We start from the raw sequence: 13,476 nt of genomic DNA on the forward strand, positions 1-13,476 counted from the left end.
AAAAGGGTGCACTTAATATTGCATCTTTTTTGTAACTGTTTGTGAATTTTTGTGCTCAAATATATAGTCAGTTTTGTGAAGATGCTATGTATAGCTGAGAAAAAGGTATAGTTCTTTTCTTCCCCATTCGTTTTTCAGGAGTGTAACTATCCAAAAACTCTATTAATCTACTTAGCTTCTTTTTCATTTATTTTATGGTTAGATTTTGAATACAATAATCCAGAAGGAAAAATAGCTAAAATTACAACCAAGAATACCAACACAGCAAAACTGAATATAAGATTTACCTAGCACTGAGAGAGGAAAGTTGAGGTTCTTCTTCCTGTGGTTCATTTAACTTTTGCTCTAGGAATGTGGATGTTATGCTATTTCCTGCATATAATTTTGTATTGATATTATTTCATTGTTAACAAGAAGGAGGTTCCCTGTTTATCTCATTTAGTTAGGTCTCTTTTGCTTTTGCTTCGTCTGCAATTATGATAACTACCCTGCCTTTTTGACTTCAGCAAAATTATTATAAATTCTGCTCTTGTCCTTTACTCTATTTCTTTTTCCAGTGTGTTTTTTGTTAACAATGTATTGTTTGATGCTAATTTCCAATGCATTCTCCTTCCTCCTTGGTTTTTTGGGGGAGGAGGGGCAAATTCATTCTATTCAACTTCACAGTTACAATTATTTACTATACATTTTCTTTCATTCCATTTTCTTCTGCTTTATCGTTCTCTATCTTGTTTTGCCCTTTCCCTTTCCAAAAATCTGTTTTGTTTTTTTGCTACTGCTTCTCTTAATCTGCTCTCCCTTTTACCAACCAGCCGTTCTTATATCCCCTTCTCTTCCTACTTCCTTTTTAGGTAAGATCGATTCTATTTTCAGTAAGTGTCTATGTGTGTGCATTTTTTCTCTCGGAATCAGTTCAGATGGGAGTGGTTTAATGCTATTTGCACTTTTTCCCCTCTATTATAATAGTTTTTTCCTTGTATGTCTCTTTGACATGTGATAAAATTTTCAGCTGTTATCTCTCTTCTTTTTTCTCCCAATGTACCCATCTTTCTCACCCATGTATTTTTTTCAAGATCATCCCAACAATCACTTAGTACTATCTGCCCTATGTGAGGTCTTTCCATCTTCTCTTATAATGAAAAAGTTCTTAATACTTATATTTATCATCTTGTCATATAGAAATATAAGTAATCAATCTTACTGTGTCTCTTATGATTTCTCTTTCATGTTTGCCTTTTAAATGTTTCTTTTGAGTCTTTTATTTGGAAAGTCAAATTCTCTGTTCATCTCTGGTCTTTTTATCAGAAAGCTTGAATGTCCTTTATTTTTAAATTTTTTTTCCTATGAAGGTTTATATTCAGTTTTGCTGTGTTGCTATTCTTGGTTGTAATCCTAGCTACTTTGTCTTCTGGATTATCATGTTCCAAAATCTTTTACTGTTTAACATCAAAGTTAGAATTATTTGGTTTTGGGGGAAAAGTAAATATAAAGCTTTTAGCTATGGGATTTAGGAAATTTTCATATAAAATTATAGTTTTTTAATATCGAGGTAGCTAACCACAAACTGAGACCTGAAAATTTTTTCTTCAAGTCTCCATTAGAGAGATCTGAATTCTTACTCCTTTGTCCATTTAGAGTGTGATCAAAAATTTTTGAATTTTATCAATTTTTGAGTCTTAAATGTACAAATTGAAGCTTACCATTTTAGGTGATTCACATACATGAAATTATTATGAAATCAATAATATTTAGAAACTGAATAGCTTGAGAAGTCACAGGTGGCAAAGTTGAAAGGATTTTATAAGAGTCTTTGCAAAGGTTATGTTAACCCTGAACCTGCTGAAATTTTAATCCTTCTGTTGAATGTGGTGTTGTGAGTTTCCAAACAGGTGTTCATGACACAAGATCTCAGATTCTTTAAAGACACAAACACTGTTCTCATTTGTTATCACATCCTACATTGCATGATGAAATTATAACAATTCAGCTGATTTGTTCTACTGGCACTCAGTTCTTTGTAGTATGGAATTTTGCATGTGTTTGTCACAGTGTGCCATTTTTAAATTCTTTTGAAGGTATGAGAATGGTGTTCTGTTAGATTTTGGAACTGATTTATTGTTAACATAGATGATATATACATTCATGCACACTGCTACATGCACATACAACGAATATTTGTATGTATGTGTTTCATTTGTGGAAGCTTTTATTTAGAATGAATTTTTGTGATACAATTATATTAAATAATCAAGATTAGAACAGGAAATGGGTATGGGTCACTTTTGATGTAATTAAATAAAATCATTTTTTTTAAATAGAATACACCTAGTTAGATGTTGTTGTTATTTTATTTCCTTGAAAGGTAGTACAACTAATAATCTTTAATTATTGTGAACCAGTAGAATAGGTACAGCATTTTCATGAGAACTGGCCTTATGCCAACAAAGGCATCTGCTTGAACAGCTGCAGAGGTTTTGGATCCTGGCTTTCTATTTCTGACATTTATTAAAGGTCTTGGTTCAAATCACCATTTTCACTCTTGTAGTTTTTAATTGTAGTAGCATCTTTCCAAAAATAGTCTTGTGGTTTTTGTTCTCTCATCATCAGACCTCATACTTCAGCAAGATGATATCTTGTTTTGTAGAAAACAAATTATTGGGTCTCTACTTGCAGTTTCTGTCTTAAATGCTAGTTCAACAGTTTACTTGTACCATAGCATAACTGGATGTTTTATTGTGGATAGAAATTTGTACTGCATTTGCTGCAATGTGCTATTTTTGTCATTCTTTTTTAAAAATCAGAGTTCCACAGTAAATATGTAGTTTTAGTCTTGAATTTTAAGTCAATTGAATAGAATTTCAAAAAAAAATCATTGTATTATACACTTATAATTGGGTTTCATGGTTAGTGCCAAAGTCTCAAAAATGGTCTCCTTCCTTTGGATCAAGTTCCTTCTGTAGAGGTAATTTCTTTTTCCTCATTGTTATATATGGTGAAAGAGAGCACAGGACTTTTTAGGTCATATCAATTTTTAGTAGGAAGACAGAAAGAATTTTTAAACCATAAAAAGAATATCATGAAGGACTAAAACTCATACTAGAATGAACTGAAAAAAAATGCCTTCTATTCAACAAATATTTATTGAACAATAATTATGGGCTCTGTATATCCTTTCCATCTCTCAAATAGAGATAAAACTCCTGCTACCAACAAATTCAGCCTTCCAGTGTCCTAGTACTATTTTTAATATATAAAGGGAAAAGTAAGACTAATTTAGTTTATTTTTGCCAACTCACTGTGCCATAGTGAATAGTGGACCATCCTTGAAACAAAGAATACCTGCCATCAAATCCCACTTTTGACACATACAATCTCTGTGATTCTAGGCAAGAAATTTAGTTACAGAGAAGGTGTTGATTCACATTAGTAGTAAAAGTTCCTTATCTCTGTGAAATTGCAAGCTTAGTCCTATCTTTATTTTTATGCTAGATACCTTCTAGAACAATATAATTGTATAAGTCTCTAATATGATCATTTTATAATTCCTTTCAAAGCTTAATTATTGTTTACAAAGTACTGAAGTTCTCAGAAGAAATATATATATATTTACCCACATCCACATATATTCCAAAATCAAATATTAAGTTATATTTGCTTACTCTCAGATAAACTCAAAGTCAAAGAATCAAGCTGATTATTTCCCATATTAATTGCCCTTGACTCAAAATTATGCTGTGGCTTTCAGGAAAGGATTTCATGTATTACATGCAAATTTTGAGAGTCATCATGGTAAAGTGGATTAATGACAACCTTAGCATCTGGAGGACCTGAGTTTTAGTCTTCCTTTAGCTATATTAGCTAGTTAAAGCAAGACACTTAAGATTTGTCCCAAGCAGATCTTTATAACTATAAATTGTAGAAGAGTTGCCATTATGAATTGTGAGGGAAATTTCGATGGTAGGATATTCATATATTCATGAAAGAATGCATCCCCTCTCTTAGTTGCCCCCACCTCATTTAAAAATATTTTATACGTTGAAAAGAATTAGAAAATCCAAAAAGTAGCATTAATCTGTACTATTCTGTGTTGCAACTTAATAGTATTCAATTTTTCTTGCATTCTTTAATTTTTATGGCTTTCCTATTTATGAATTGAATTAGCATGAAATACCCCCAAATAATTTATAGTATAGGCTGTAAGGAAGAGAAATTGTTCTTCCTAACATTATTCATGAATTTGACCTTGATTTTACAAAGACATTTATCACTGCCACCACTAAGCCATCTGTTAGGATGTCTGAACTCTGCTGTTTTAGTACTTTAGTACTCAATTTATATGAGGTATTATAGATCACTTTAGGTTTGCAAGCCAAGTAAACAATTATAAAGACTGTTGATGGTTACTGAAGGACTAATGAACAACAGAATGTCACTATCAATAATATAAAAAAGACAAATCATAGCTAATAACATTTCAGAATTTCCTTTCTATAGCACTAAACTTTCAAATCTTCACTGTCATGCCCATCTTTGGGGAATATGTATATGCAAAAGATCAACGGATGGAGCATTATAGTTCACAGAACATAACAGGTGTGCTTCTTTGTTGTAAAATCCCACGTTTTGTATTGTTGTCTTCTATACTTCCAAAAACCAAGAAATTCAGTATGTTTATAAATAAACCCAAACAGTGGTCTTTCTTTTTCCTTTCAGTCCCAGAAAGACACTGGTCTCATGTTGTCATTTGCCCCATCATTGTCTCTCTTTTATTCTAATCACCTATTCTCTGGTGAGAACAGCTTGGTGGGGCAGTGGGTAAAACACCAGGTCTGGAATCAGGAAGCCTCCTTACCTGAGCTCAAAATGTCCTGAGATACTTCCTAGGTATGTGAGCCTAGGCAAGTCATATAACCCTGTTTGCTTTAGTTTATTCATATGTACAATGATCTGTAGAAGGAAATGGCAAATCACTCCAGTATCTTTGCCAAGAAAACCCCAAAAATTTTATGAAAAGTCAGAAATGACTGAAAAATGCCTGTGATGAGGACCAACTTTTTGCTTTTGAAGTACTGGCTGCTACTTTAACAGACTGAGTTATTTCCTTGTCAACTGCCAGAGCTATTTAGAAACACTGGTAGAGGATAAAGATATTTAGTATAATTTTTATATAATGGTAACTCCTTTTAAAAAGTGAGGGCACTCTTACAAAATAATTGTACTCTTCGGGTTTATTTATTCTGAACTAAACACTAGGATAAAAGTAAAATTGTCCCTGACTTCAAAGAATTAACATTCTAATAACAAAAGATAGCACATATGGGAAACATTGGACAGAGAGAGAAGTACTGGAGGAGGGAATCATGGGTATTAGTGAATGCAGGCATAAGGCTGTTGTACTTTTGCAGTAACAATACTATATTGATTATCATATTCCCAAGCAAGAGATGGAAGTAAGGGGGTTCACAGAGGGATGGCAAGATGACCTCCTAAGCCTTGCTTTTCCTTCTAATTATATGGTTTCATGTTCTGGGATCAGATAGATTCACTTGGCATATGTGGCCATGGGATGGGAAGTTGGGGGGAACAGGGAGAGGTGAGATTAGTAATTGTTGTATGTCCTTGTGATAGCTAAAGCTATTCCCCTTGCATAGCAGAAGATGAGACTACACTTCCTTGGTACAATTCAGTGATACTGTTTTGAAGGGAAATAAGGCAGAAACATTTCTTTATCCCTTCCCCAACATATACTAAAATAATCTCACGTATGCAGATACATTTATTTTCTTTCCTTTCTGATCTTTAGCACAGATGGCTACTGTTTCACTATGATAGAAGAAGATGATTCTGGAATGCCTGTGGTCACATCAGGATGTCTAGGATTAGAAGGCTCAGACTTTCAGTGTCGGGTAAGGAATTACATTTGATTCTACTTAAATTATTTTTTTTAAACTAGATCTGTGATTTAATCAGCCAAACAAACAAAAGAACCCAAAAAATCTCATTTGCTAAAAATATAAAAACAAAATCATTAGAAATCCTATGCAGTCTCAATTATAGTCTGCTTTTACAAACAGATATTCCCATTTTTTTAATAGTCTAAACCCCTTGTCTATTACTCATTAATTATTCTTGTTTATGTTCTGAGTAATGTGTTCTGTCAAAATTTCTCATGAAGGTTTCACTAGTTAAGTTAGGTAATTCGAAGAAAGTCTAGTTACTCAAGCTAGATTCTAAAAAGTAAAATGTGAACACTTCAGTAAAACATTGCATGGTGAACACTAATGGGAATTACAGTTATTACTTTAAAAAATATTATTATAACATCATATTTAATGGATTTATCTGCATAATAAATAAATGCTAAAAAGAACTTATTGAAGTTGGAACTTTAGAGTCCTTTAATTTTATAGGAAAGCATTAATTAATATTTGCATTTATATTTGGATTCTGTTATAGGACACTCCTATTCCTCACCAAAGGAGGTCAATTGAATGTTGCACAGAACGGAATGAATGCAATAAAGACCTTCACCCTACACTGCCTCCATTGAAAAATCGAGGTAAGAGAGGAGAAAGAATTTAAATTTTGAATGCTCAAAATTGTATCCAAAACAGTAATCATTAAAAAGAAATCCCTGCAGACATGAATGTACCCAGACTTTGTCACATTGGTATGAATAGGAGACAGAAAAATGAAGTGGTAAAAATATTGTCATGCAGGCAAGTATGTGATTAAATTAAAAAAATACTTGAATATCACTTTGGCTTTGCCCATTTCTCCAAGTTTACTTTTCTATTCCTTCACCAAGATTCCAGAAGTTAAGAACATGTAGAAATTTTAATTTTTAAGAATCATTCCATATTATTCCAGACCTATAGCTAACTAATTATCTGAATAGTTCTAAAACCACACTTTACTCTAAAACTAACATTTATATGAATTAACTTTTTTATTGAATTTCATTTTTCCAATTAATAATATTCCTTCTCACTTCTATCTCCATTGAGAAAAAAGTTTTAAAAATACTTTATTACAAATAATTCATATTATAAAGTAAAACAAATTCCTATGTTGACTATATCAAAAATATATATCTCATTCTTCATCTTGAATTCATCAATACTGTCAGAAGGTGGATGGTTTAATTCCTGATGGGCTGCTATAATAAGAAGATAGTGAAAAGAATATTTTTCCATCAGATAATACTTAAGTACATGAAAAAATAGCTAGGGAAACTCTAAGTAACTAGATAAATAGCGAATCAGTGACTAGAGACAATACATAGCCTCAAACACTTCCTTATAGAAAATGTTTTTGTTTTTTTTTTTTAATTCTAACCTTTTCTTATAATTCTACCAAAAAAAGCAACTTGTACATTAACTGATAAGTTACAACTCTTATTTGGCATAAACAACTTTAAACATTATATGTATTAATCATAAAGGAAAATTAATACAATTTAACAAGGACTTTAAGTTCCCACTATGTGCAAGATATATATCTTATTCCCATAAAAATAATATCAATAGAAAAGTAGTTTTTTTCCTAACAATCCCCTTTTTGGGTACCCTACTATTTCACTCACTTGTAGTAGAGGGGTTTACTATGAGATATAGTGTGTTATGTTATTCAAGAGGAACAGGTTATAGTAGAAAGTTTTATCAAAGGCTAGTTTTTTGGAGAAGTAAATGACAAACCACTCCAATATTGTTATCAAGAAAACACCATGGAGAATATTAAAATGATAAAAATTACATTACCAGAAGATGAGCCCCTCAGGGCAACATAAAAATGTCAACAATTTCAGATATATAGATATCACTCTGATGGTAGAAAGTGACAAAGAATTAAGAAGCTTTTTGATGAGAGTAAATAAGGTAAGTGTAAAAGCTGGTGGGAAGCTTAACAGCAAATGACAAAACAAAACCCCAAACCCCAAACTAAAATCTTGGTAACAGATTTTATCATTTTCTGGCAAATAGAAGGAAAAGAAATGGAAGTAGAATCAGACTTTACATTCTTGGAGTCAAAGAATACTGCAGATATTACTTGTAAATTAAAACACATGAAATTAAAAGACATTTGATTCTTGGAAGAAAAGCTATGGAAAATCTGGACAGCATACTAAAAAGAAAAGAAACTGTTTTGCCAACAAAAGTCTGTATAATCAGAGCTATGGATTTTCCAGCAACAATGTGCAGTTATGAGAGTGGACTATAAAGAAAATTGAGCAATACAGAATTGACTTTTGAATTGGTGTGCTGGGGGAAAACTTTAAAATTCTTTGGTCAGCAAGGAAAACAAATCAGCCTATACTTAAAGAGATTAATTCAGACTACTCTCTGCATGGTCAAATAATGAAGTTTAAATAATTTGGCCATAGAAAAGAAAAAAACTCATTGGGAAAAAACTCTGGTGTTTAGAATTATTGAAGACAAAAGGAAAAAGATGAGATAGATAGACAGTATCATAGAAAGAACAAACATGAATTTGGAAAGACTTCAAGAGAGAGTGGAGGATAAAAGAACCTGGTGTGCTATTGTCTGTGATGTCATGAAGAGTAGGACATGCTTGAATAAATAAACAACTTTTTTTGTGTGTGGAAGGGATGTAGTCTTATATTCAAAGATTTATTTGGGTTAACCTTTGCTAGATATCATGTGAATTGATCCTTTAATGCTCTAACAATTGTTTTGCCTATAGAATACCTCTCCTTTGATTACACTTGTTCTAATCTTGTGCTTTTCAAATCTTCGTTCCTTTTTATACCCTTTCTACTTCTGTAAAACCATTTTAATTAATAATGATAGCTAGTGAAAAGAGCAGTGAAAAGAAATCTCAGATTTCTTCCATATTTTTTTCATTTGTTGCCTTTCTTCCAGGTTTGTCTTTAAAGTACTTTTAGTTGGCTTTGTTTAATTGGGTCACTAAACTTATGTTCTAAGCTTGTTTTATTCTCTACTGTATTATCAGGGGAAAATGAGAGAAGTCTTGTATAATCCTTCTCCACTAGTATCATTCTTTATGTCTAGCTAACATTTCTCCTTTTTTTGCTTGAAGGAACATTCATATTACTAATAATATTTGGATAAAGAAGAAAGTAGAGTTTGTTTTAGTGTCTGTCAATAGGCAAACACCAAAAGGAGAAACGGCAGGGGCTGGGGGAAAGCTGATATTTTTTTGAAACTTCCCTAAATGTTTGAGGAGGTAGTTACAACTGGTAATTTCAGCATGAACATTCTGCTTTAAGTTGTCTGTATGACCAGTGTATTCTCTCAGTCTTTTCTTTGTCCATTATGGAGTTCTACTTTTCCTTTTTCTTTTCAACTGTTGTCCCTCTGTTTCCAATTCTAACCAATTCAGCTATTAAAGAGCCTTACTTTTTTTTTAACCACATTCAAATGTCTGATTTGGCATTTTATACAAAATCTAAATGTACAGTCTTTTAACATATAAAAGCATTATAGTATTATTATTACAAATTCATTTTGAATAGCCCCAGATCTCCATCATGCTTCTCCCCTGCCATCTTCCTATCCTGCCACATTAACTTTGCTGTTGTGCTATATCCCCTTTATAGAGAAAAAGCATAGAAAAAGCAAAGTCATTTAATTTTGACAATGTCATCTTGATATTTTGCTTTTCTGATTGGTGAGAGCCCACTAAAGCTAGCCAGGTCAAGTTTGATCTAATTTGTGTTTATAACTTTAAATAACGTACTATTCTCTGAAAAGATACTTACAAGTTTACAATTCTACCATAACTGAGTTTGAGTGTTCATTTTTCTTCACAATATCTCCATAATTGAAGGGAAATTTAATTTAAAGAGGTGGTAATGAAGCAAAATTGCTTTCCAACTGATTTTCTATTTCAGAACAGTAATAGTAATTGTTTTTTTTTAATGAGGCAAAGTATCTTATCAATAATTTTAAGCATGATAGGGATGGGGCTATCTGGGTTAGGGAATGCTCTCTTCTTTGAAGAATCTCTGAGAAGTTTTTATATTAAGTTTTAGTTTAGAGATAAAACAAATGTATCTTATCTCTATGTCAAAAGGACTTGAGGACAAGAGGAGCATTGTAAATCTCTTCATTCCAATTATTCTCTAACACTTTTATCAAGTGACAAATCTCTTTGATTAAGTTGCATAGTTACTCAAAAATACAAATTCACCCAAAGATTGGGTGAATAATATAATTGTATATTCTAGACTCTAATTTCAGCAATGACTATTTTACCAAGAGAGGATCATTATTTCTTAGAATTTGGGGAAAAAACAACAACATAATTTGATGGGATTGTAAGAAAAGTTCACCCTCCAAAATCTAAATGTTTTGCTTTTAACATATTCATTTATGACAAATGTTTATTCTTGCAACAATTTAAAGAAACAAGATGGCTGAAACTTAGGAGGGAAAAATGAAAGTTTAGAGGAAAAACATTTGAAAGATTCTTAGCCTCCATTTCCTACCAGTTTTCTTACCAATCTTTTCAGAGATCATTATACTATTAAAAGTTGTAAGATAATACTTATTCCATTAAGTGCTGAATTATATATATTTTTCAAAAAAAACTTACATTTATGATCTGTATACCTTTCTAATTGGGTACACAGAAATTCGAGACATACTATCTATATGAAAGAGATTTTAAAAATTGAATGTTTTTTATCTTTTATTTCCTTTTTTTTAATAGACACATGCATTTAATTATCTATTTTCCATTTGGAGAATAGAGAAGTATCTATTAGCATTGTTGTAAATTTCATCTCTTGCATTTTTTCTTTATTAAAGATTTTTATTTTTCAAAACATATGTGTGGACAGTTCTTTAACCCTTACAAAACATTGTGTTCACATTTTTCCCTCCTTCCCCCATCACCTTCCCTAGATTGCAAGTTGTCCAATATATGTTAAACATGGTGTTAGATTTAACATATGTTAAATCTAATATGTGCATACATATTTATACAACTATCTTGCTGCACAAGAAAAATCAAATCAAAACAAAAGAAAATGAGAAGGAAAATAAAATGCAAGCAAACAACAACAAAAAGAGTGAAAATGCTATGCTGTGAACCACACTCAGTTCCCACAGTCCTCTCTCTGGGTATAGATGGCTCTCTTCATCATAACATGATTGGAACTGGTCCAAATCATCTCATTGTTGAGGAGAGCCATGTCTATCAGAATTGATCATCATATAATCTTGTTGTTGCCATGTAATGATCTCCTGGCCCTGCTCATTTCACTTAGCATCAGTTCATGTAAGTCTCTCTAGGCCTCTCTAAAATCATCCTCCTGATCATTTCTTACAGAACAATAATATTCCGTAACATACCATAACTTATTCAGCCATTCTCCAACTACAAAAAGGGCTACCACAAACATTTTTTGCACATAGAGATCCCTTTCCCTACTTTAAGATTTCTTTGGGATATAAGCCCAGTAGAAACACTGTTAAATAGAAGGGTATGTGTTGGGACCCTGGATCTCTTAGAATCAGCCGGAATCAGGATAATTAAAAATCTTTATTCTTGGTTTTTTGCAGTCATGGTTAGGGGATTAGATCTAGCAATCTCCACACCTCCTTCCTCTCTCTCCACCACCAGGATAATGAATCAATTTCCTCCTCCTATTCCACCCACTCTTGTTACTTCCTCTTCTTTGTCCACACCCACCAATTGAGCCAGCACAGAATAGTTGGGGAGGGTCAACCTTCAAACATGTTAATAGAGAATTGTCCAATAGGCAATTAGCCTTACCTACTCGATTATCCAAGTGCATCTGCTCAGTTTTAGCCCTCTATATCTATGCACAGTTTAATAACTTTTTGAGCATAGTTCCAAATTGACCTCCAGAATTAGTGTATTAGTGTCCCAGTTTTCCCACATTCCCTCCAACATTCAGCATTATTTTTTCCTGTCATCTTAGCCAATCTGAGAAGTGTGTAGTGGTATCTTAGGGTTGTCTTAATTTGCATTTCTCTAATCAATACTCATTTAGAGCACCTTTTCATATTTCTAGAAAAACTTTTTAATATAATATAATCAAAATGATCTATTTTATAATCAATAATGATCTCTAGTTCTTCTTTGGTCACAGATTCCTTCCTCCTCCACAGATCTGAGAGGCAAACTATCCTATGTTCTTCTAATTTGTTTATTATATCATTCTTTATGTCTAGGTCATGAACCCATTTTGAACTTATTTTGGTATACAGTGTTAGGTGTAAGTCAATGCCTAGTTTCTGCCATACTAATTTATTTCCCAGCAGTTTTTATCAAATAGTGAATTTTTATCCCCAAAGCTGGGATCTTTGGGTTTGCCAAACACTGGATTGCTATAATCATTGACTATTTTGTCCTGTGAACCTAACCTATTCCACTGATCAACTTGCCAGTACCAAGTGGTTTTGATGACCACTGCAATATGATACAATGTTATTAAAAGTTGTAAGATAATATTTGTTCCATTAAGTGCTGAGTTAAATTTCTTTCCATAAAACCTCTATATTTATGTTCTTTATAGCTTTCTAACCTTGTATACAGGAATTTGAGATAGAATATCTATGTGAAAGGGGTTTGAAGAATTGAATACTTCTTTTATTTCTTTTGTTTTTAAAATGGCTTCTTTTTTACTACAAATTTAATAATCACCAATAAATGGAAACCTTCCATTATATTTGTGTGGACCCACATGTGCATGTATGTATGGATATGAATATTTGAAGATTTGAATGGTATATGATATCTTGGATTTCCATTCTGTACCATAATAAAATTGCGTGTTAAATTTAATAGAGCAGAAGCAACGTTTATCCTTTTATCTTCACCTTATGCACGTAACACATAAATCTTCTTATCACCACCTCAATTCTTTGAATATATTGTTGGTAGGGAAACAGTATCCCCCAAAATACATTTATTTTTGATGGACTTTTATTAAATGACCCTGACTCTTCCTTTCCAGAACATCTACATGCTTTAAAAGTAAAATAGAAATATTGATATTTGATATTTGAAGGAACGAAAAAAGGTAATAAGCATAGAATATGTCCTTGTTTGGGGAAATACAACTGGCAGGCTTCCCATGAGATTTGCATTTTTGGAGCACTAAAAGCATATTTTGTCCTTAGTAACTCTACTGTAATAGAGTGAACAGAACCTCACTGGGGGCTTCTCCATTACAGTTCACCACATAGTTGGAGTGACAAGGTAAGAGAAATATGCTACCTCAGAATGATGTGTCCTATCATTTTCTGGATAGACATCAAGTAGTGTCTCCTTTTAAAGGTAACTGCCAATGTCTTGAATGTCCACATTGTTACTATCTGAAGAATAAATAATGTTAGATTAAAACATGAATAGTGTTATAAGCAGAAATAATTGGTGAATATTTGTGTAAAATAATTGGTGAATATTTGTATATTGGTGGATATCACTGATTTATGATAGAAGACAAGGAAATATTAGAGA

The 13,476-nt window shown here is 32.2% G+C and overlaps 1 protein-coding gene across 11 annotated transcripts in view; it reads left to right on the plus strand.

Moving 5' to 3' along the window:
• BMPR1B (bone morphogenetic protein receptor type 1B) overlaps positions 1-13,476 on the plus strand; it is a 497,487-nt gene that overhangs the window by 446,246 nt on the left and 37,765 nt on the right. For all 11 annotated transcript variants that reach the window (XM_074275372.1, XM_074275374.1, XM_074275378.1 and 8 more), the window contains 2 exons: positions 5,804-5,906; positions 6,457-6,559. In XM_074275372.1, the coding sequence (XP_074131473.1) occupies positions 5,804-5,906; positions 6,457-6,559 (206 nt within the window). The remainder of the gene's footprint in view (positions 1-5,803; positions 5,907-6,456; positions 6,560-13,476) is intronic.

This window comes from Sminthopsis crassicaudata, chromosome 6 (assembly GCF_048593235.1).
Source record: "Sminthopsis crassicaudata isolate SCR6 chromosome 6, ASM4859323v1, whole genome shotgun sequence".
Taxonomy (NCBI): Eukaryota; Metazoa; Chordata; class Mammalia; order Dasyuromorphia; family Dasyuridae; genus Sminthopsis; species Sminthopsis crassicaudata.